This window comes from Dermochelys coriacea, chromosome 4, assembly GCF_009764565.3.
Source record: "Dermochelys coriacea isolate rDerCor1 chromosome 4, rDerCor1.pri.v4, whole genome shotgun sequence".
Taxonomy (NCBI): Eukaryota; Metazoa; Chordata; order Testudines; family Dermochelyidae; genus Dermochelys; species Dermochelys coriacea.
In genome coordinates this window covers 68,888,763-68,909,408 of record NC_050071.1, presented here as the reverse complement: position 1 = coordinate 68,909,408, position 20,646 = coordinate 68,888,763, and the positions used below count along the sequence as shown (strand labels likewise).

At 39.3% G+C, this 20,646-nt stretch overlaps 2 protein-coding genes across 7 annotated transcripts in view; both read right to left on the bottom strand.

Moving 5' to 3' along the window:
- Positions 1-244: 244 nt before the first annotated feature.
- MSMO1 (methylsterol monooxygenase 1) lies at positions 245-14,678 on the bottom strand. Of its 4 annotated transcripts, none has more exons than XM_038400883.2 (6): positions 14,572-14,678; positions 9,962-10,273; positions 6,752-6,900; positions 5,573-5,699; positions 2,898-3,052; positions 245-1,269 (listed from the first exon to the last, which is right to left on the bottom strand). In XM_038400883.2, exons 2-6 carry the CDS (start codon positions 10,214-10,216, stop codon positions 1,062-1,064), a joined length of 894 nt encoding a protein of 297 aa, XP_038256811.1. In that variant the 5' UTR covers positions 10,217-10,273; positions 14,572-14,678; the 3' UTR covers positions 245-1,061. The 4 variants fall into 4 exon arrangements, with proteins under 4 accessions (XP_038256811.1, XP_038256812.1, XP_038256810.1 ...); XM_038400884.2 differs by lacking the exon at positions 14,572-14,678 and adding an exon at positions 13,872-13,991; XM_038400882.2 differs by lacking the exon at positions 14,572-14,678 and adding an exon at positions 13,832-13,975.
- Positions 14,679-18,596: 3,918 nt separating this feature from the next.
- The window catches only part of KLHL2 (kelch like family member 2), a 104,993-nt gene continuing 102,943 nt past the window's right edge, over positions 18,597-20,646 (bottom strand). For 2 of the 3 annotated variants that reach the window (XM_038400387.2, XM_043513311.1), the window contains exons 14-15: positions 20,490-20,636; positions 18,597-19,730 (exon numbers count right to left, since the gene is read on the bottom strand). In XM_038400387.2, coding sequence (XP_038256315.1) covers positions 19,702-19,730; positions 20,490-20,636 — 176 coding nt within the window. In that variant the 3' untranslated portion in view covers positions 18,597-19,701. The remainder of the gene's footprint in view (positions 19,731-20,489; positions 20,637-20,646) is intronic. The other variant, XM_038400388.2, reaches the window with a different exon arrangement.

The window sequence follows — 20,646 nt, the reverse complement described above, 5'->3', positions numbered from 1 at the left end:
CCTTGCTTGGGAAAAAGTTAGGTCCATATACACTACAAGGTAAGTGTGTTAACTATGTTAGGGGACAATTTTGTACAAGTCCCCCAGTTATTATAGTGTAGATAGTTCCTCAGATGTATTGTACAATTGTTACCCTATACTAGAGTCAATTTTAGAATTAACTCTGTTCATATTTTAAAAGTAAATGGCAATCTTGGGCAATTCCTCATTTGCTTTACATTAAAAATATGGAAGATACACGATACACTGTCAAAACACATTTATTGTATTTTGTAATCCACAAGTGCAAATCTAGCAACAAGTCAGTTTAGCAAATTACAACACACAGAAGGAAATGTAATGTAAATGCTAAGAACACTGACAAAGTAACTTAAAGAGCAGCAAAAAAGGCTTCTCAAGTAAAAACAAAACCACCCTTTTCTAATCTTATCTAAAATGTACTACACCCATGTCAGGAATGTTTCTAAACATATAGCCAGCTCTTCTGGAACTAATAGTTTTGAATTATTCAGTGTGCAAATGGCTGGTCTAAGCTCCTTATCAACTGATGGTATTTTGGTTCCTAAAGCAAATTCTGCCCATTTGCTCCAGGTTTAAATATAGTGCCAGTACCACAGTTTTAATAGGGTTGCTGTATTTGTATTACAAATTTAAGAATATATAATTTTTTTAAAAAATGAAGTCCAATTTCAGTATATTATAATGTACATAATTCTACATGAATCCAAATAGGGCATTAGATACTTTAAAAAGTTTACTAAAATTCTTGCAACAGATGACCAAAAAACTTTCAAGTCACCTATGTAATTTAAATTTATCTTAAGTACTGCATATATACTTTAGAGTTGTGTATAAAATAGAAAGCATTCCCATTAGGAAGATATTGCAATGTAATTAATGATTTCCCCTACCACTTAGTAGCCAAGGGACAAGGTATATGCTTAACTTTTGCTTTTAAGAAAAGCAAAATATTGCTTTAATTTGTGATCAGGTGTTAATTACAAGTTTGAGCCCAAAAGAAAGATGGAAACAGTTTGTCAGTGGGAGGGTAAATGGGAAATTTAGCTGGACTTTTTTCCTGTCAACAGTGCTTGATTCTTCTCTTTCTCTTGATATGACACATACTGATGATCTGTACCAAAGATTCTATCCCACCATGTGAAGGTTGAAGCATAGTTGCCAATAAAGTTCATGTGATGGAAATCATGAAAACGAGCCCCAGCATAGAAGGGAACTAGATGCAGGGGGTTTAGAGGAATATCGTAGCCACTAGAGAGAAAAAACAAAACAATTAAAATACTGAACCATAAAGTTCTTAATATTTTGTACAAACAAAGCCAGGCACCACTGATTACTTCTTGGTTTTCAGTATTCTGCTAAAATTAAAATATTGACTATCAACTACAGTTAAAAGCTCTGAAATAGTTGCATGAAGAAATTTATACCACTGTAATACAGAGAGATCCATCTATTAGGGCCATAGCACTAAACTAGAGATTATAGAATACCCATGGACCTGGAATGCTTCAGATTCTGTAAAGTTGGATGCCATTATCTATCCATTTCCAAATCAACACTTAATTTAAAAAAAGGCAGACTGAAAAACGAACACCCAAAACATCAGTACAATGATGAATATAGAAGAAGGGCTTTTGTGTGGCATCTGACCCAGAATGTACAGTACCAGGTTGAGAAACGCATTAAATGTAGCTAAAAATCTCAACATTTAAGTAGTACTGCAGAAAGGAAAGGGAAGTGACATTAAAGGATTCAACATGTTCATATTTTGTTGGCACTAGAAAGCACCTTACTCCACCTAGTGGAAAGATGGTGTCTAGATTTAACTTTGCTATAATAATCCTGTCATCCCATGCCTGTTAGTGTGACCACTTTGGGAAAAATGTCCACTGACAGTTGTGGCTTCTATTTGCTGTTCACATTGAAATGCACTACTTCGATTTAGTTTTATCCATTTTTATTTTATTTACGCTGCTGTAGTGTTCCATTCCTCAGTTCATAAGGCATATAACAGCTTCCCTCAAATGGAAGTGAAGTAAAAATCACAGGAAAAGTTAAAATTGATACAATGAAGCTATTTGACCACCTGAAGAATGGGTCACTGTTCTAACCTATAGTACTTTATACCATTCTTGATCTTTTAGTTCTTGCCTGTAAGCATATTACTACATTGAGGTTAGGTTAATTAAAAACAAGTAAAGATTGCCCTCCAAGCCCCACAGAAGATTTAGGAAAATGTAGACTGTCATTATGGACCACCACCTACAGGCAACTTTTCTTGGGAGCCAAACTGGGGCCCCTTAGGTTAAGCAAGCATTGGTTCTCCAAGACAAGCCTTCCTGCATAGGCAAGCTTATTGACAGAAGTTTAAGATATACTACCTTGAGGTCCCCCTCCATTTTAGCAAAATAAAACCTCACTTATTTCATATGTTAGCAAACATTAGGTAATTTGTGTACTAAATATCCAATGTTCTCTCTCAGGCTCTAAATTCAATCTTGTGAGAGCTTCACTGGTGTCCAATATTTACCTTTCCTAAAAGCAGAGATGACAAAATGTATAATCCTGCCATTAATCTCAAACTGTGTTTCTAGTAGATGCTTTATGAAGTTGTTTTTAGTGAGAGCTCTATTCTCCCACCCAAGGAGTTTTGCTATTAACATTGCCAAAACAGAATAATTATATTGAAAAGGATAAATGGCCAACTACAATACTGAAATGAAAGAAGCACTACAATCCTTCTCTGGCTGGTCTACACTATGTGTGGATTTCTATTTGTAGTGTGGTAAAGAGCCTTCTAGTATCATGTATACTAGCACAAAGATGGGTGGAAGAGCTGAGTATGGAAAAATCATTAACACTGAATGAGGGGATTTTACCTGTGTACATCAATGGTTTCCATTAAGCGACATATTACCCAGGCCCACAGAAGAATCATATGGTTACAGAAAACAATAATGCCAATGAAAAAACCAGTTCCAAGGATAAGTGTTTCCAGTGGATGTGCATACTCTGCTTGCATCCCAAATGGAGACTGGGAGGAAAACAAACACACACACAGTAAGCACTTTTCTGTAGTATGCAAACACACAAGAGTGAGACCAGTTTAGAACAGAGATAACTGTAAATAGGATGGTCTTGCAGACAGGGCACTCAAGAGACTGGGGTTCAGTTCCTGGTTCATCCACTGGCTATACAGGGGCACTTGATCAAGTGCTTCAGTCCCCAGGAGTGTTCCCTTACCTCACTGGGAAGGACAAAAACCATTGATTTTGAGTCACTCCAGTACTACAGTGATGACAACCTTGCAAATAAATGAGAGCTTGCCATTTCTATATATTAGTTATAAATGGTAAGAAACATGTTTCCCCATATCCCCTGGCCATTATCAACTTCCCTGAACCAGAAATTAGTAGTAAAATCAAATGATCTCATTAGGGCAATTACAGCAAGTTTTTGTGAAAGCCTTAAAATTTTTAAATACCTTCCACAGCTCAGGAACACATGAGTTTATATACATTTGTATCTATTAGTGCTTCAGCTTGTAATAATATTCATAATGTATTGCTAGATCAAAACTGATTTGACAACTGCCAACCAGAATCAGTAATGTGAAATCAAAGCAGTTCTCAAAGGAAGAATGTGGACCCCTTTTTGTCCCTTAGGACCAACAAGGTCTAAAGAAAGGAAGTGAAACAGTGAATAGGTAATCTTACCACAGGTAAGATGGTAAGGGCCTAAGAGTATTTAATGGATCATATACATCACATATTAGATAGTAGCATATAAGAAATAATCGTTGGTCTAGTGCAGTTAATAAGACCTTTGAATAACCTTTTTGGAAGTAAAGTGCAGACACAGCCTTTTTGGCTTACTAGATATCCTGTTCAGTTTTTGGACTGTCCCAGGTTTGGGTACAGTAGACCTGCCAGATATAATAAGGATAAAAAAGCAAAGTCCCCAAACTCCCTCTCAAATAATAAAATTAATAGCTTTGTTATTGCTAAGTTGATAAATGTTATAAAACCTGTTGTGTAATGCAGAATTTCATATTTGGTCAAATTATTATATAACAAATCAGAATAGGGTGTTGATAAAAGTAGGATGCCATCCTGTGTACAAAAAAAAAGCAGAGACTTAAGCGTTTGCCTTTGTTTACATAAAGCCTTGTGTTTGTGTACATGTAGCCAATTCATTGGCCTATCACCCCTAACTGATCACTGGGTATGGCATTCTGTACTGATGCTGAAATAAATAAATTGATCTTTAAATATTCATGGTAAATAGGCCCAATGGCCTATGATGGGATGTTAGATGGGGTGGGATCTGAGTTACTACAGGAAATTCTTTCCTGGGTATTGGGCTGGTGAATCTTGCCCATATGCTTAGGGTTCAGCTGATTACTATATTTGGGGTCAGGAAGGAATTTTTTTCCAGGGCAGATTGGAAGAGGCCCTGGAGGTTTTTCACCTTCCACTGTAGCATGGGTCACAAGTGACTTGCTGGAGGATTCTCTGCTCCTTGAAGTCTTTAAACCATGATTTGAGGACTTCAATAGCTCAGACACAGGTGAGAAGTTTATTGGGGTGGGTGAGATTCTGTGGCCTGCATTGTGCAGGAGGTCAGACTAGATCATAATGGTCCCTTCTGACCTTAATATCTATGAATCTATAAACCTGTTCCTTGGATTCGAACCTGGAGTTCACAAGTGGCTATTGTCTGCTACACCAAAGTGGCTGTCTGTTTGCTAAGTTCATAAGGTAACCTGTGGACCTGGTTGGTGATCCTTACAAAATGAGTGCTATATAAAATATACACTAATTCATCACTTCTAAATTCAGGAAATACAACACTAAACAGTTTTGAAGAACACTGTCAACTTGAATTTTTTAAGACTACTTTTGGAATGAAGCTCTCTTTAATTGGTATGTCCTGAACACTTTTTTTTTTTTTAAAATCCTTCAGAGTGTATAGGTTTTTTTGCAGTCCTACTGCTGTTTATTATAAGGGTCTTTCGGATTGTACAAGACAAACAATTAAAGTGACTATATTTAGAATGTTAATTGCCCAACCAACCTTGCAGCTATAGTAATCTTAGCATACAATAAAGATTACGGTATAGTAGTTATAGCAGGTTAAAAATCTAACAAATGTGATTGTCAAATTGACAGCGTGCCATTAAATACAACAAATGAATAATCAAGTAGACAGTCACCATCCTGACAGTCTGATGATAAAAGGTAGGTATCAGAACACGGCTGCCATTTGAGTGAAAGGGAAAGAAGAGACAGTTGTTACAAGACATGTTCTATCTATATCTGGGTTAATTTAATAGTTATGGAACCACCTAGAAGTCATTTAAACACAGTTACAAATACTGGGGTAACTGATAAGAAAAAACTAGGTAGGTGTAAAATATTTTGTAAGATTGGCTGTTCTCTCTATTTCCAAATGGATGCAAGATCTATTTAAATATGCTTGGTTAATACAGTGTTTATTGTAAGCATCCTGGTTATATTAAACACAAGGTTGAAATCATTAAAGTATTACGTACTATGAACTCATGATGAACTTTATGGATGTACTTGTATATTCTCTTGTGATGCAAGAGTCTATGCAAGAAATAGTGCCAGGCGTCCTCAATCACTGCACATCCAAAACACTGGGCAAGTAGCATGTACCTTTAATTAAAAAAAAGTTAGCTATAGCAAGATTAAAATATATGAAAGAAATAGTATTTTTCTTTGCTAACAGGCCAAATCCAGGATGTATGCACAGGGAAAGGCTCTGGAAACTTGGGAAGTACAGTTAACAACCAGATAATATGCACTATGAGTACACGCATATGCTCTTAACAGCTCTTTTATTGATCTACTACTAACAAATACAACTGAATATAGTGTCTAAAATTGTACATATTTACTTGCTAACAAAACATAATACATGTACAATTTTAGGTACTATACTCAGTGGTATTTGTCAGCAGATCAATGAAAGAGCTGTTAAATGAGTTAACATGCAATACTGCAAGCTTCTTAGTTTGGCCATTGGCACGCATGTGTGCACTCTCACACAAACACACACCTGTATATTAACACACTGCAGTTATATAAAAGAGAAGCAGCATTAGCACTAGAAAGGAGATAACTTAGTACCCTGCAAGAAATTGGGCAGGTCTGTTGTTGTAAAGAAAATATAGAAAATTACTGTATGTAATATTTCTCCTGACACTAAAACTAAAGAAAACATAAGGTTTGCGATTTAAAAATGTATTAGTTTGCAGACAGAAGGGTGTGCACATGGTACAGTCCTTTCCTGAGGTACATAAAATAGTATGTGGGTAGTGCTTCATCATGTTATTTCTAGAAATGAACCAGATGGCTCAAACATTAGATACTTGCATATACAAGGGTGCTCATGAGCCCACAGCTGGTGTCTTAACTTTCAGCCACACTGTATCCCTTTTTGGATTTAGTTTATCAAGTTCTCCCCCTCTCGGCATTAGGCATAATATCAAATATAGGATCCTAGCCTGGTCCCATTATTGCAACTGGATAAACTTCAGTGAGAACAAGTTTGGGTCCATGAATTACACATTCATTCAAAACAATCATATGACTGTGCAGCACACTAAGTTCCCTAGCAGTTGGGATCGTTTCACAGGTACTGTCATCAGTTCTTCCAACAGAGTTAAAACAGAAGTACAAATAACAGTTCAATGGTTTCTACCTACCATCTTGGCATCCTTTCCCAGTCATAAGGGATATTGAAGTACTCTGTGAAATAGTAGGTACCACATATCAGAGGAAGTTGAATACAGAAGTGATTGAAGAGAAGCGTTTTTAAACACTTCCACTGCTTCTCCCACGTTTCTGGTTTATCCTAGGAAAAAGAAATTTCCAATAATCAGTCCTAGTGTGCAATATCATTGCAGAAGTACAGAAAGTAATTCTGAAGATTTGGCTTCAAGCTACAAAAGGAGAAAAAAAACAAACATTCACTGAATTTCCTGCTTTGCCATGCTATGCTTCACTATTATAGACACAGTGCTGTAATGAACTAGCTAGTCTTTAGGTCTACCACTTGTCTCTACTGGATAGACCTGTTCAACTGTGTTTGATATATACTGTATTGCTAAAAGCTGATAAATATTTTTCTTTACTTAGTAGTAGGGGCCTGTGCTTTTTTCTGACCACCAAGTAGTTCTAAGTAGTCTGTGTGCATAACAGTGACAATGGTAAAATCTTAGGTGGTCACATTTGTTACATAACATACAATCATATTTTTAGGTGTTAGAAGTACATATGCAGTAAGTTAAGGATCCACTTCATCCTAGGTGATTTTCACTCTTAGTGGGTTTAAGTCGACTCGTCACATTATAAAGAAAGAGGTGCAAATGAACAGACCGATGGGTTAATTAGGTGATGTGAAAAAAGTATAAACAAGAAGCAAAAGCCTCAAAGAAAATGGAGTTTCCCAAAATTCTTTTTACCTTCATAAGAGAGAAAAATCAGGTCTTGTCTACCCTGGAAGATTATAGGCTACTGGAGAGCTAGCACGATGACATCACAGCATCCATCAAGTGAAAACTGACTGAGATGAACAACTTAAGTGAAACTATTTTTGTTGAAGACATCTATTTAACTATCACTGCATTAACTTGGGGACAGGGGGGAGGGGGGGGGAGAAAAATTACCTAAAATTTAGCATCCCACCAATTTAAGGACTGCAAAAATTCCTAAACCACATAAAAAGATTGGGTGTGGATAGGGTGACCAGATGTCCCGATTTTATAAGGACAGTCCTGATTTTTGGTTTTTTTTTTCTTTTATAGGCTTGTATTACCCCCTTCCACTCAGTGTCCTGATTTTTTCACACTTGCTTCACCCTAGGTGTGAAGGTGAAGGCAAACCCAATAACTTTCATATTCTTTAAAAAAGTGTGAAACCATTCTCTGCTTCTTACATATGTCAGTAAACGGGCAAGTTATTTTTCTCCCATTTGCAACTCAGCTTTCAATTAACCTAATAAAGTCTCAATGACTAAACATGAGATTATTTTTATCTCATGTTAGACTGAAATGATTCTTTGGAGGCACAAAAGGGTCATTTAACAAAGTATGGTCAGCCCAACTCAAATTCTACCATCTCAGTTTTCAATTACCTGGAAAGTAGGTTCCTAAGCAGTTTCTATTGGCTGGTAGGTAAAAAAAAAATAGGTGAGAGGAAGGTACCAAAAGGGACTGAAGAGAGAACTGTTTGTAGGGGGTCAAAGGATACAGGCAGATTGGGAAAGAGCAGAAGCAGGGCAGTACTGTTCAGAGTGATGACAAGTCAGTATATTTCTGAGGGTGGAATTTGGGTATATAGCATATCTCAAGTTGTAATTTTCTTTTTAATACAAATTCCTTTGTTAATTGTTTTTTTCTATCCTATAACCTTTAAAGGTAGGTCACATTAGTGACCAAAACTAACTAAAGCAACCTGATTTTACAGGGGTTTGGCCACAAATCATTCCAATTCATTGTTTTATTTTTTTAAAAAGTAACCTCCAAGTTCTCCTAAACAGCTTTTCTATAAAGTGACAATAAAATAAGTATTCATTAGCACTTGTTTGCATTGCAGTCATACCAAACTCATGGGTGACTTAACCACTTGCAAGAGTTATTATCCAAGACTCATTCAGATAAAAACTATACCATGCCAACATATGCACTTCTCCACTACATTTTCATTACACACACACTGGGACGAATACGAGGATACAAAGAGATGCTGGGGATTAAAGTCTGTTGCAAGGATGTGTGGGATAGATCATCCCATTTAACAGTCACAGCTATGACATCTATATTTACTTAATATTTTCCAACCAAATTATGTAAGCATTTATATACTTAAGTTTCACAAGAATTTTTCAACACTCACTGTTATAGAACAAGTTTGATTTTAAATCCAGTACTTAATATGAACATGCAAGTCTGGCAAGTGGGGAAAACAACCACCAGGTTGCATTGGATGGGCAGATTGCCTGTATTATGGAATGAAATTCACTCAGTGTGGACAGCTTGCTCAGTGTTTTCTGTATTACAGAAACTTTGCATTGCCCCTTCAAGGGGATGTGGGTGGAGATGTCCTGCGGGGAAGGCCCGAGCTGTGGCCCCCATCTTGGCACCTAAGATGACAACATTGGGAGTACTAGGGCAGGGGAGAGGTTTACAGCAGTGATATTCAGACTGTGCAAATGGCTCTTTAATATGTCTCCTGCAGTTCTTTGCAACACATGATATTAAAGTTATTAGCCAACAGTAAAAGCATCCTGATTATTAACCAATGTTATCAACGTGCACTAAGTTATTAACTTATTTGCTGAGACGATATATACACACGCTTTACATATAAAAACTAAATATTTTCTCCATCACACTGTTTAAATCTACATACACTACAGTACTATAGTAAATGAAACAATCAATTCACACTACTGTGGCTCTTTTGGGTGATGTTGATCACTTTGATCACTATGTTGTTCCTGAACCCCTGAAGTCTGAGTATCACTGGGCTACAGGATCCAAATTTATACTTAGCCAAGAGCCCAAATCTTCCACACACAGGTATGTAGCCTCTATTCCACTTGGTGTAACAGAACAGTGGTTGAAGAGGCTGTGATGCAAAGTTGTCCTTTGCATTCACTTTGAGAACAATGGATCCCTTACCCTCCCACAAAGCTGAAGGAGTTCCATCACCAACCCCAATAACCTGTGGCTTTATATAGGTGGAAGTGAGGTGTGTGAGCCTCCCATAAAATATATAGATGAGCATATCAAGAACAGATGTTTCTACATTCTAAGATTCCTGACCATTTGTAAAATACTAAGTTAGAATATCACATAATTTTTACATAAAACAAAGCAACCAGAAACCTGTGCAATTCACAATTTTCTTACCTGCTGAATTTTATACTTTTGCATATAAGGTATAAACTGAAATATAAATCCAGGTAGACAGAGCAAAAAGTAGGAAAGTTCATGAACTATGAGTGATCCCCATGTTGCAATCTGGAACTTGGTGTAATTGTCCAGCATATAGTTCCAAGCATTTTTAAATGGTTGCTGCAGTGGATTGTCAGGCAAGAAAGAGTCGATGTATTCCACAGCCAGGTAAGCTGAGTTCAGGATGTCGACACTCTCATTCACTGCCATTGTTCAAATATAAAAAACTTCACACTTGCAGTTGCTCTGCAGAATTCTAGAAACAGCCTATAAATTTTAAAAGGTAAAATTGAATTTGTTACTGACAAATTGATGCTATTCAAACAGCCATCTACTTCAGAAAAAAAAGGGTTAAGAAGGACACTGTAAAAATACATTGTACTTTAGGAAAAAGCACAAAACTATGATGTAAACAGAATCAACAGGTTTAATCCTACAGTTAACCTGAAATCAGATCAAGTGAGTAGAGGGCTAAAGGATAAACTCAAACAGGGGAGTGCACAAGGGAGGGCAAGCAGAGGCATGGGCTCTCCCCAATAATCGGCAGGGTCACAGAACTCCTCCAGCCCTTCCAAAAGGGGTCAACATAAGAACGGCCATACTGGGTCAGAACAAAGGTCCATCTAGCCCAGTATCCTGTCTTCCAACATTGGCCAATGCCAGATTCCCCAGAGGGAATGAACAGAACAGGTAATCATCAAGCAATCCATTGCCCATTCCCAGCTTCTGGCAAACAGACGCTAGGGATACCATCCCTGCCCATCCTGGCTAATAGCCATTGATGGACTTACCCTCCATGAATTTATCTCATTCTTTTTTGAGCCCTGTTATAGTCTTGGCCTTCACAAGATCCTCTGGCAAGGAGTTTCATAGGCTGACTGCACATTGTGTGAAGAAATACTTCCTTCTGTTTGTTTAAAACCTGCTGCCTATTAATTTATATTAGTGACCCCTAGTTCATGTGTTATGAGTAAATAACACTTCCTTATTTACTTTCTCAACACTTGTCATGATTTTATAGACCTCTAGCATATCCCCATTTAGTCAGCTCTTTTCCAAGCTGAAAATCCCAGGTTTATTAATCTCTCCTCATACGGAAGCCATTCCATACCCCTAATCATTGTTGTTGCCCTTTTCTGAACTTTTTCCAATTCCAATACATCTTTTTTGAGGCGATCACATCTGCACGCAGTATTCAAGATGCGGGCATACCATAGGATTTATATAGAGGCAATATGATATTTTCTATCTTATCTATCCCTTTCTTAATGATTCTGTTTGCTTTTTTGACTGCCGCTGCAGATTGAGTGGATGTTTTCAGAGAACTATCCACAATGATTCCAAGATCTCTTTCTTGAGTGGTAACAGCTAATTTAGACCCAATCATTTTATATGTACAATTAGGATTATGTTCTCTAATGTGAATTACTTTGCATTTATCAACATTGAATTTCATCTGCCATTTTGTTGCCCAGTCGCCCAGTTTTGAGAGATACTTTTGTAGCTCTTTGCAGTCTGCCTGGGATTTAACTATTTTGAGTAGTTTTGGATCATCTACAAATTTTGCCACTTCACTTTTACCCCTTTTTTAAATTTAAATTGCTATGTATGCCCCTGAATCCAAATGTTTCTAACAACTAGTTTGATGGCAAGCCCCTTCAGGGAATCTGTACTTAAACGTCTATCATCATAAACTCTTAATTCTTTTAGAAGTGTAACATTGATATCAATCACCATTATAAAATTCTATTCATTCAGTGAGCAAGGAGGCTTCTTTTCAAATGGTGAGTAAAGCAACTGATTATTATTTGAACCTTAAACTATTCCTGTAAGAAAACACCCTGGTAAGTAAAATGGCAGTTAGAGAGGTTGATAAAAAATGTTCAGTATACTAAAAGTAGAACTTTTTGTGGTTACGAACAGGTGAATTTCTTCAGACTATTCAGTAGTGTTGGTCAACAACTTTCCATCAAATTATTATTTTGAGAAAAAACTAGGGGTTTGATTAAATAAGAATTTTCATGTAAAGTACCTGGCTTCCTCAAGAACTTTTGATTTTGTTGAAAACCCTTCCTTCTCCCCCTGATATTTGGCCAAACTTTGTCAGTAAAAACTTGATATTTTAAACTATTAAAAAAATGAAAATCTCCATGGGTAATCAACAAAGCCCGTTGCCAACTCTGTCCACATATCTATTCAGGGGATACCATCATAGGGCCTAATCACATCAGCCACACTATCAGAGGCTCGTTCACCTGCGCATCTACCAATGTGATATATGCCATCATGTGCCAGCAATGCCCCTCTGCCATGTACATTGGCCAAACTGGACAGTCTCTACGTAAAAGAATGAATGGACACAAATCAGACGTCAAGAATTATAACATTCAAAAACCAGTTGGAGAACACTTCAATCTCTCTGGTCACTCGATCACAGACCTAAGAGTGGCTATACTTCAACAAAAAAGCTTCAAAAACAGACTCCAACGAGAGACTGCTGAATTGGAATTAATTTGCAAACTGGATACAATTAACTTAGGCTTGAATAGAGACTGGGAATGGATGAGTCATTACACAAAGTAAAACTATTTCCCATGGTATTTCTCCCCCCCACCCCACCCCACCCCACCCCACCCCCACTGTTCCTCTGATATTCTTGTTAACTGCTGGAATTAGCCTACCTGCTTGTCACCATGAAAGGTTTTCCTCCTTTCCCCCCCCTGCTGTGGGTGATGGCTTATCTTAAGTGATCACTCTCCTTACAGTGTGTATGATAAACCCATTGTTTCATGTTCTCTGTATGTGTGTATATAAATCTCTCCTCTGTTTTTTCCACCAAATGCATCCGATGAAGTGAGCTGTAGCTCACGAAAGCTTATGCTCTAATAAATTTGTTAGTCTCTAAGGTGCCACAAGTACTCCTTTTCTTCTTTCCATGGGTAATGTTTTGGATAAACATTGCTCAAGTTTAAGCATGGCATATAATGGAAAAATTACTTGCTTAAAACTAGGAAATAGTTTGACTCCTAAACACAAGGATCGTACCTGTTACTGCAAATACAGTATGTATTTCCCCACCGCCGAACAAAATTATTCAAACTGCAAGCTTACTTACTTATCAGAGGCCAAACAATATATACAATTTAGAATCCAATGGCAAAACAACCCATATGTTAAGTTAGGATGCACCGTCCTCACTGGATCCCAAGGCATGATCTCTTTTCTTTTATAGTCAAAGAATGGAACAGGTTAGGGCAGATACTCAGGTCTGAGTGGTTCAAGAGCCAAATCAATCAACATCACCCAGAAGAGACACAGCAGCGTGAATTCATGGTTTGGTTTACTGTAGCACTATATATTCCAATGACAGGGGAGTTTAACTAACACACCCACGTTATTCTCACAGTAAAATGACTAACCAAGTAGTATTTGTATCAACTACAACTGGTTAACTACATGGTGAAGACACCGATTGGTTAAAAACAACTAAAATCACAGAGCGTTTGAACATCACGCGCTGGGAAGAGCCTTGCAAGGGGGACAGAGTATCGCTGGCTTAGGGGTTAATTGTAAGGATGTTCCCCCCCCCCCTTTTAATTGCAGCGCGGCTACACGTCTGGCGCCTGGCTCGGCAGGTGGTTCTGACACGAGCAATTCCCACCATGAAATCTGCTCTGACTCTTGGACAAAGGTAAAAGCTGGCCAGCAGCAGGGCCTCCGACCAGCGCCCAGCCCCGGGCGAGCGGTGCCGGGCACAGCGAGACCGGAGACCCCAGCCCGGGCCGCCCGCGGCACAGGGCAGAGCGCGCCCAGCCCCTCACTCACCTGCACAGCCACAGCCACAGCCCCTGCCTCGCTCACTCACCTCACGCGCTTCTCACCCATCAACAACAGCAGCGGCCGCTCCGCGCTCTCCCATTGGCCGCGCAACCCCTCAGCGCCGCTTTGATTGGCTCCCGGGCGGGAGCCGGTGCCCGTCAGGCGTGGGGCGGGCGGGGAGACAGAGCGGTCCCACCAGATGATGATTGGTCGAAGGGATGGAGTGAGCATAGTGAGATCTCGGAGCGCAGCCAATGAGGAGCGAGGGAGCCCAGGTGACGGCGAAAACGCCATTAGAAGGAGACGGGCTGAGAGGGCAGCCCCAGGTGGGAGGAAGAGGCGGGGCCGTTACCGTGGTTACTTCTTCCCTGAATCACTTTCCTAAGCGCCGCTGGGCGAATGAGACGCTCCCCCGGGGGCTTTGTAGCGCGGGGAAGCCGCTTTCAAGCCACGCGAATTGCTGCTGCCCTGGCCCGGCGCGCAGCCAGGCCCCGTGCTCAGGCCGCAGCAGCCCTGGGCGGCCCCTGCCCGGCCGAGGAGGGGGCTGTGGGGGTGATTAAGATGGGCCTAAATGTGGCTGAGAAGAAGACAGCGTGCTTGGGGCGCGCCTTGGGGCTAGGGCAGGGGCCCGAGCAGCCCGGAACGGCAGGACACCGTGGGCGCCGTGTTTCCGGCGGGGGCGGGGGGGGGGGATAAGTAACGGGCCCGGGAAAGCGCTGTAGTCACCGGGCGAGCCGAGCACAAACCTTCCCGCTGCCCGGGACGGGGGCCGTGTAGCGGGTGGGTTCGTTGCGGGCTCTGGCTGCAGCTGGCCCGTTAGCTGAAGGGTGGTTGTGGGGCTGGCGCTGGAGCCCTCCGGCTGAAGTGATTTTCCCTACACCCTGCCTCGGGCCTCTTTGTAAGCGTACGGGGCGTGTACGTGTGACTGCTGGGTTAGCGTAGCGGGTGGAGTGGCTGCTTTCTGATAGGCCAGAGGTTCTCAAACTTCATCGCATCATGACCCCCTTATGATTTAAAAAAAAAAAAAAAAATTTACTACGCAACCCCAAGAGAAATGACTGAAGGCTGAGCCTACCCCAGTGCCATGGGGGTGGGCAAAGCCCAAGAGCTTCAGCCCCAGAGAGGGGTCTTGTAACCTGAGCCCTGCTGTCCCCTCCAGCTTCAGTTTCTGCCCTGCATAGGGGGGCTTTGGCTTTGGCCCCAGCAAGTCTAAACCAGCCCTGGTGATCCCATTAAAACACAGTCGCGACCCACAGTTTGAGAACTGCTGTTATAAGCTGTTAAAGTCAGAGCCATTGTATAAAATACCATTTGGGCTATGGGCTTAATAAAGGAATTTTTGCTTAAAATTAGTGTCAGGTCTCCCCTATTAATATTACTTTCAAATAATTCCAACAGGGTGGTGTCAGGGCCAGCCCCCATGGGTTTCATTCCCCCCATGGAGCAGGCACAGCGTGGTTCTACTCACTGCTATCCAAGCAAACACCTAGGTCCACTAGCTGAAGGGGGGAGAGCTATCCCTGCCTTTTACTAGTGCAGCTGAGGCCCCATAGGAGGAAGCTTGATATTTTCTGTCTCTGTCTCAGCTGGTAGCTTGATGTATGCCCTGCCTGTTTCATACTTCTGACAAGGGAGTTAACACTATTCACAGGGTGTGGCCACTTAGATTTTCTGTTTTTGTGGTTGCTTGTCATGCCTTAAATCGTACTCCTTTGAGAGTCAAGAGGTACTTTATCTGTAAAACAGGTCGAACTGCCTCTGCTGATTAATTTCAAATTGTCACCATATAGGAAGTAATATTAGGTGCTATTTACCTTGGCATCTATTTACCAGTTACAAAACTACAAATAAGCACAATATTTAAAATGAGCTTCCCTCTTCCAATGCTGGGGATTGGCAACTAACACCTAAACCAACATGACTTTTTACATTGTCTAAGGTAAATAATTTCAGAGAAAATATCGACACAAACACTGAATAGCTCTGGCTTGCAGCCACAACTGGTGAGAAAGAACTGAGTGGTGGTTGGGCCACTCTGACCTTCATGCCCTCAATCTGGGGCATGAGGACTCTGAGGGAGCATGCCAGGCCCCAAAGGACTACCTAGTGCTACCTAATGTCTTTGTCCAAGCATATAAGGTGCAGGTGCGACAAGAATGGAATATGAAAAGAGAGAGAGACACAAACACTTGATGAACTATGTTCTCTGAGTTGAATAATGCAGTTGAAATTAGAAAGGTCACATCTATTAGTTCTTTAAATCCACAACTACTGAAATACAGTAGTGACCAAAATATTTATTATGCGCTGACTGGCAGGCTGGTCAACAAAAGAGAAGACCCAGAGAAACAAATGTGGGGGAGGGAGGTTTGATGAGAATAAAAGCAGCAACAACCGATGCAAAAGTTGGATGTACTACCTGTTGGAAGATTCCTTGTTGACTGAAGTCAAGGAGGAACTACATGGAAGATTCTAGGTACTGAGATGGTGGCAGTTGGTAGCACATGCTGAGTGGAAAGGTATGCCATATACTGTAACTGTCACTACCACCTCATTGAAGTAAAAAAAATCTAGGTGAATTCAAGTCCATCAGAGTTCAAGAGTGAGAATTTTATGTTAGCTTTAAAGAAGAAATCATTCTTCAGGTAAAATAATAGTATCCCATTTTATCAGGTTGACCCTTATCAAATTGGTTCTATTGTATTGTGAGGAGTTTGTGTTCTATTCTATCCTTTTAAAATAAAGGAAATTTTAGTGTTGGTGAAAACTAGAATGTGGAAATTGCAATCCTCAACTTCATACAATATATACAGTACAGCCAGCAGAAGTACAACCTTTCTTCCATGATATCACCAGTGTCTCAACCACGTTAATTATTTGTATTGTTCTAGCACCAAAGAGCCCTAGTTATTGACCACGACTAAGCACTATGCAGACACAAAGAGGATGTATCTGCCCCCACAGAATTTATAAGCTAAGTTCACAAGGAATCATTTCTAAGAGTGAGAGGGTAAAATTCTCTATCCATGGTCCATTAAATCCTTGGCACCTTTCCTGACACTGCCAAAAAGCAGGCTAATTATTTGCAACTGTGGTGGTGGTTTTGTGACATGGATACTTGTTCACTAGGAACTGGACAGAGACCACCTACTAACGGCTTGTCTACATGAACATTCAGTTCACAGCAAACTGGTGTGCGAGTCTACCCCATGCTAGCCGGCCTTGGACTCTGCTGATGCATATTAACAGTTCATGGGTTCATTTTGGTCCTCTTTGAAATGGGTCTAGATCAATGCGCATTACCCAACTGTTAATACATGTCTGCAGAGACCACACGGACAGCCCATAGTAGGCTAGTGTGGGGTAGATTTGCACCCCAGCTTGCCGCAACTAATTGTGTGGACATGCTCTTAGAGCTGTCATGAGCCAAAAAACCAGCCATCCAATGGTGATAATTTTCCGTTACTTACCTGGGGTGGATTTGAATTGGTAACTTAGAAATGAAAGGTTCTATATTCCAGTACCTATTTCCTGAGCCTGTGTAATGTTATCATATTAAATTATGACCATATAGATCATTGTTGCTACCACTGTTACATAATTACAACACATCTTGTATAATTATGTCAAGTAAGGTGTCTATGAAAAGGTTATGATTTGCTGAATATGATTATGCTATTAGTATGCAGGTTTCATTTTTGTATTTGAAGTTATGAGTATTGGCTCTATACCTGGATTTCAAATGTTAGCTCCTGGGTAACGCTCACAAGGTATTTAGCCTGCACATCTTGAAGGGACTATTCAAATTAAGTGGCTCATCAAGGAATACTTAACTCACAATGGACCATGGGAAATGCCTATCTACACTTAATGGACTTTCCTGCTATGACTAAGCAAAATCATGCGTGGACATGTGACTTGTCCATGTGACCCCAAACACCATTTTTTACTTGCAATTTTCCACAATGAGATTCCCTTCACTTGAGAGAAGCTATAAAAGGTGCTGGAAAGATCTCCATTTTGCCTATTTCCTGCTCAAACCTCTGGACTATGGATTTATGCTAATAGGAGCATTCCAACCACAGGACTGAGGACCTTCTAATCATTTGGAAACAACCAGAGACCTGACTTAAGCCAGCAGTTTATTCCATCACTGCTACAAGCCTGAACCAAGAACTTTGCATTTATTGTATGTATTTGATTCCTTTAACCAATTTTAACTCTCACCTTTCTTTTTATAAATAAACCTTTAGATTTTATATACAAAAGGATTGGCAACAGCGTGATTATTTGGTATGATCCGAGTTGTATATTAACCTGGGTATGTGGCTGGTCCTTTGGGATCAGAAGAACCTTTTGTTTGATAAAAATGATTTTAAATAACCACTCATCTTTAACTCTTGTGTTTGGATGTTGAATCCAGGACTGGAATGCCTAAGGAAACTGCTTTTCTGACTTCTTGTTAGGCAGTGTGATGAAACAGAAGTTTGCTTTTGTTGCTGGTTTGGTATATCTTATGGGAGAATAATCACCAGTTTTGGGGTTTGTCTGCCCTATTTCTCAGCAGTTTGTCCTGAATTTGGTATTCCCAGTTGTAACCCACAAAGGCACAGTTACAGCCTGGCAGACCCCTCTTCTAATCACTTACATTTTATTCTTATATTTAGGTTAACACAAGTTTTTCCAAACAACTTTTGACTGTTTGTTGATCTCAAAGGTATTTGTTGTGAAGCTTGTGTTCTCAAAACAAGTTTTAACCAACTCCTTAGCATTATGAAACAAATATACAAACTTTTATTATTTAAAGAAAATAGCTCAAAGATTACAATAGTTTTGGTCATATTTAAAAGGTCATCCATGAATAAAAACGATACTTGCTCTACAAACATGGGCACATACAGTAAGTTTTTTCATACTTGTTAATAGCAGCTAAGTTACACATAGATAGTTCTTAATACCATGCAAGCTCAGTTGAATTCCATACATTCATTATAAACTTGCAGTTATGTTCATGCCAAATAATCACCTTTTGATAAAAAGGTAATAAAGGAATTCACCTAAACATGACCAAGATTAAACAAAGAAAAATCAAATAAATACAGGCAACTAAACTTTTTCATAAAAGATTTTGGCATTATACCATTCAAGAAATGCTGTATCTTCTCCATTCTCTTTAAGTGGCATTTAGTAGTGTTAAACATTGTTATAAAAAAAATACAACTCTGTTTTACAACATATAGTGGCATAATTCAAAGTACTTTGCCAATTATAAATAATATAATCAAGTTCTGAAGAGTGTTAATGGAAAGCAACCTATACACTCACTCTCTCTTTCTCTCACTCTCACACACACACACACACACAAAATATTCATGTAATGAAAACTTATAAAAACAAAACATGTTTACTCCCATGCCAGCTTGTACTACTGAAGTGGGATTCAATACCCATCCTGAAGACTTACAGTTCATGGATCTACAGTCTCTGGGGAAAAAATAAGACAAAAATTTACTTTCACCAGAATACACATCACTTTACCATTCTTCACTGAATAATCCATTTGTCAGTCACAACTGACATGAATTGGTCCTTTTGAAGGTGATTTTTTTGTTCAAAGGCCTTGCAAATAAAAACTGTGGTCCACTAGCATTTATAAAAATTCAGTCAGCTGCTGCTCAATGCAGAATAATCCTACACGTTGCTTCTACCTAGAGTAATCTTCATTATCTGTCATACGTAATTGCAGACCGTCACATCTTCCACTGTGACTCAATGTGCAGCTACAAGTAGAGAAGTGCTTTGATTCTCAGTCACTTCAAAAACACTTGTTGAAGCCGGCCCTTAGTACATAATTAAGTTGAAAATCTTTTCGCTGTTCATAATGGTTTGTCAATAACTGTAACACCTATAGAATAAGAGAATCACAAAATTAAAATGTAAGTTATTTGACCGCGTTTTTTCAAAAAAGACAACTTCCAAAAGTATTACAAGAAATACAAGATTTCATACAATGATTTATACCCATCAAAAATATATATCTATATGTGCATTTATTTAAGGCAAATATCCAAAAATGTTCAAGCTGTGTTACTCAACACAAAGTTGTGAAAGTTGTCAAGGTCTGATTAACCTTTCACCATTAACTCAGTTTGATTATCAGTAGCATAACAGCTCTGTCATGCACTTGTTTATATTACACACTTTCTGTTTTCCCAAAAATGTGAGCCAAGATCCTTAAAGGGGTCTGATTTTCAGTGGGTGGATTCCCACCACATCTAATGATCAGGCTCATTTAAAGAGTGTCCTGCTCCCCCCCAAAGTCAGATCCTAAAGCAAGTTTCCAGCTGCTTTAACATAAATTGTACTTCTTAGTGAATACCGAGAAGAAAATAAAGTGTGTTATCCAAAACAAACAGATTTTTCATACAATATTTTGCTTTTAAATTAATTAAAGAAATAATATTTATTATTTATATTATGATAGTGCCTAGGAGTCCTAATCCTGGACCAGACCAGGCACTGTACAAAATATACTTTAAAAAACGGGTCTCTCAGTGCAATAGATTTTTACCTGGGACATTTTACTCTTTGGATGTTTTGTCACACAACTCACTCGAGGTACAACTTTCAAAGTAATGAGCAGTTTAAAAAACTATATACCCATTACCTGCATAGCTCCTTCCAGTACTCATACAAGAGGACACAACTGTCCATTTATCAGTTGTTGGGTTATAATATTCCACTGTTGACAAGTTACAGGAACCATCATCTCCTCCAACTACATACAACAGGCCATATACAGCACAAACCCCTATTAAAAA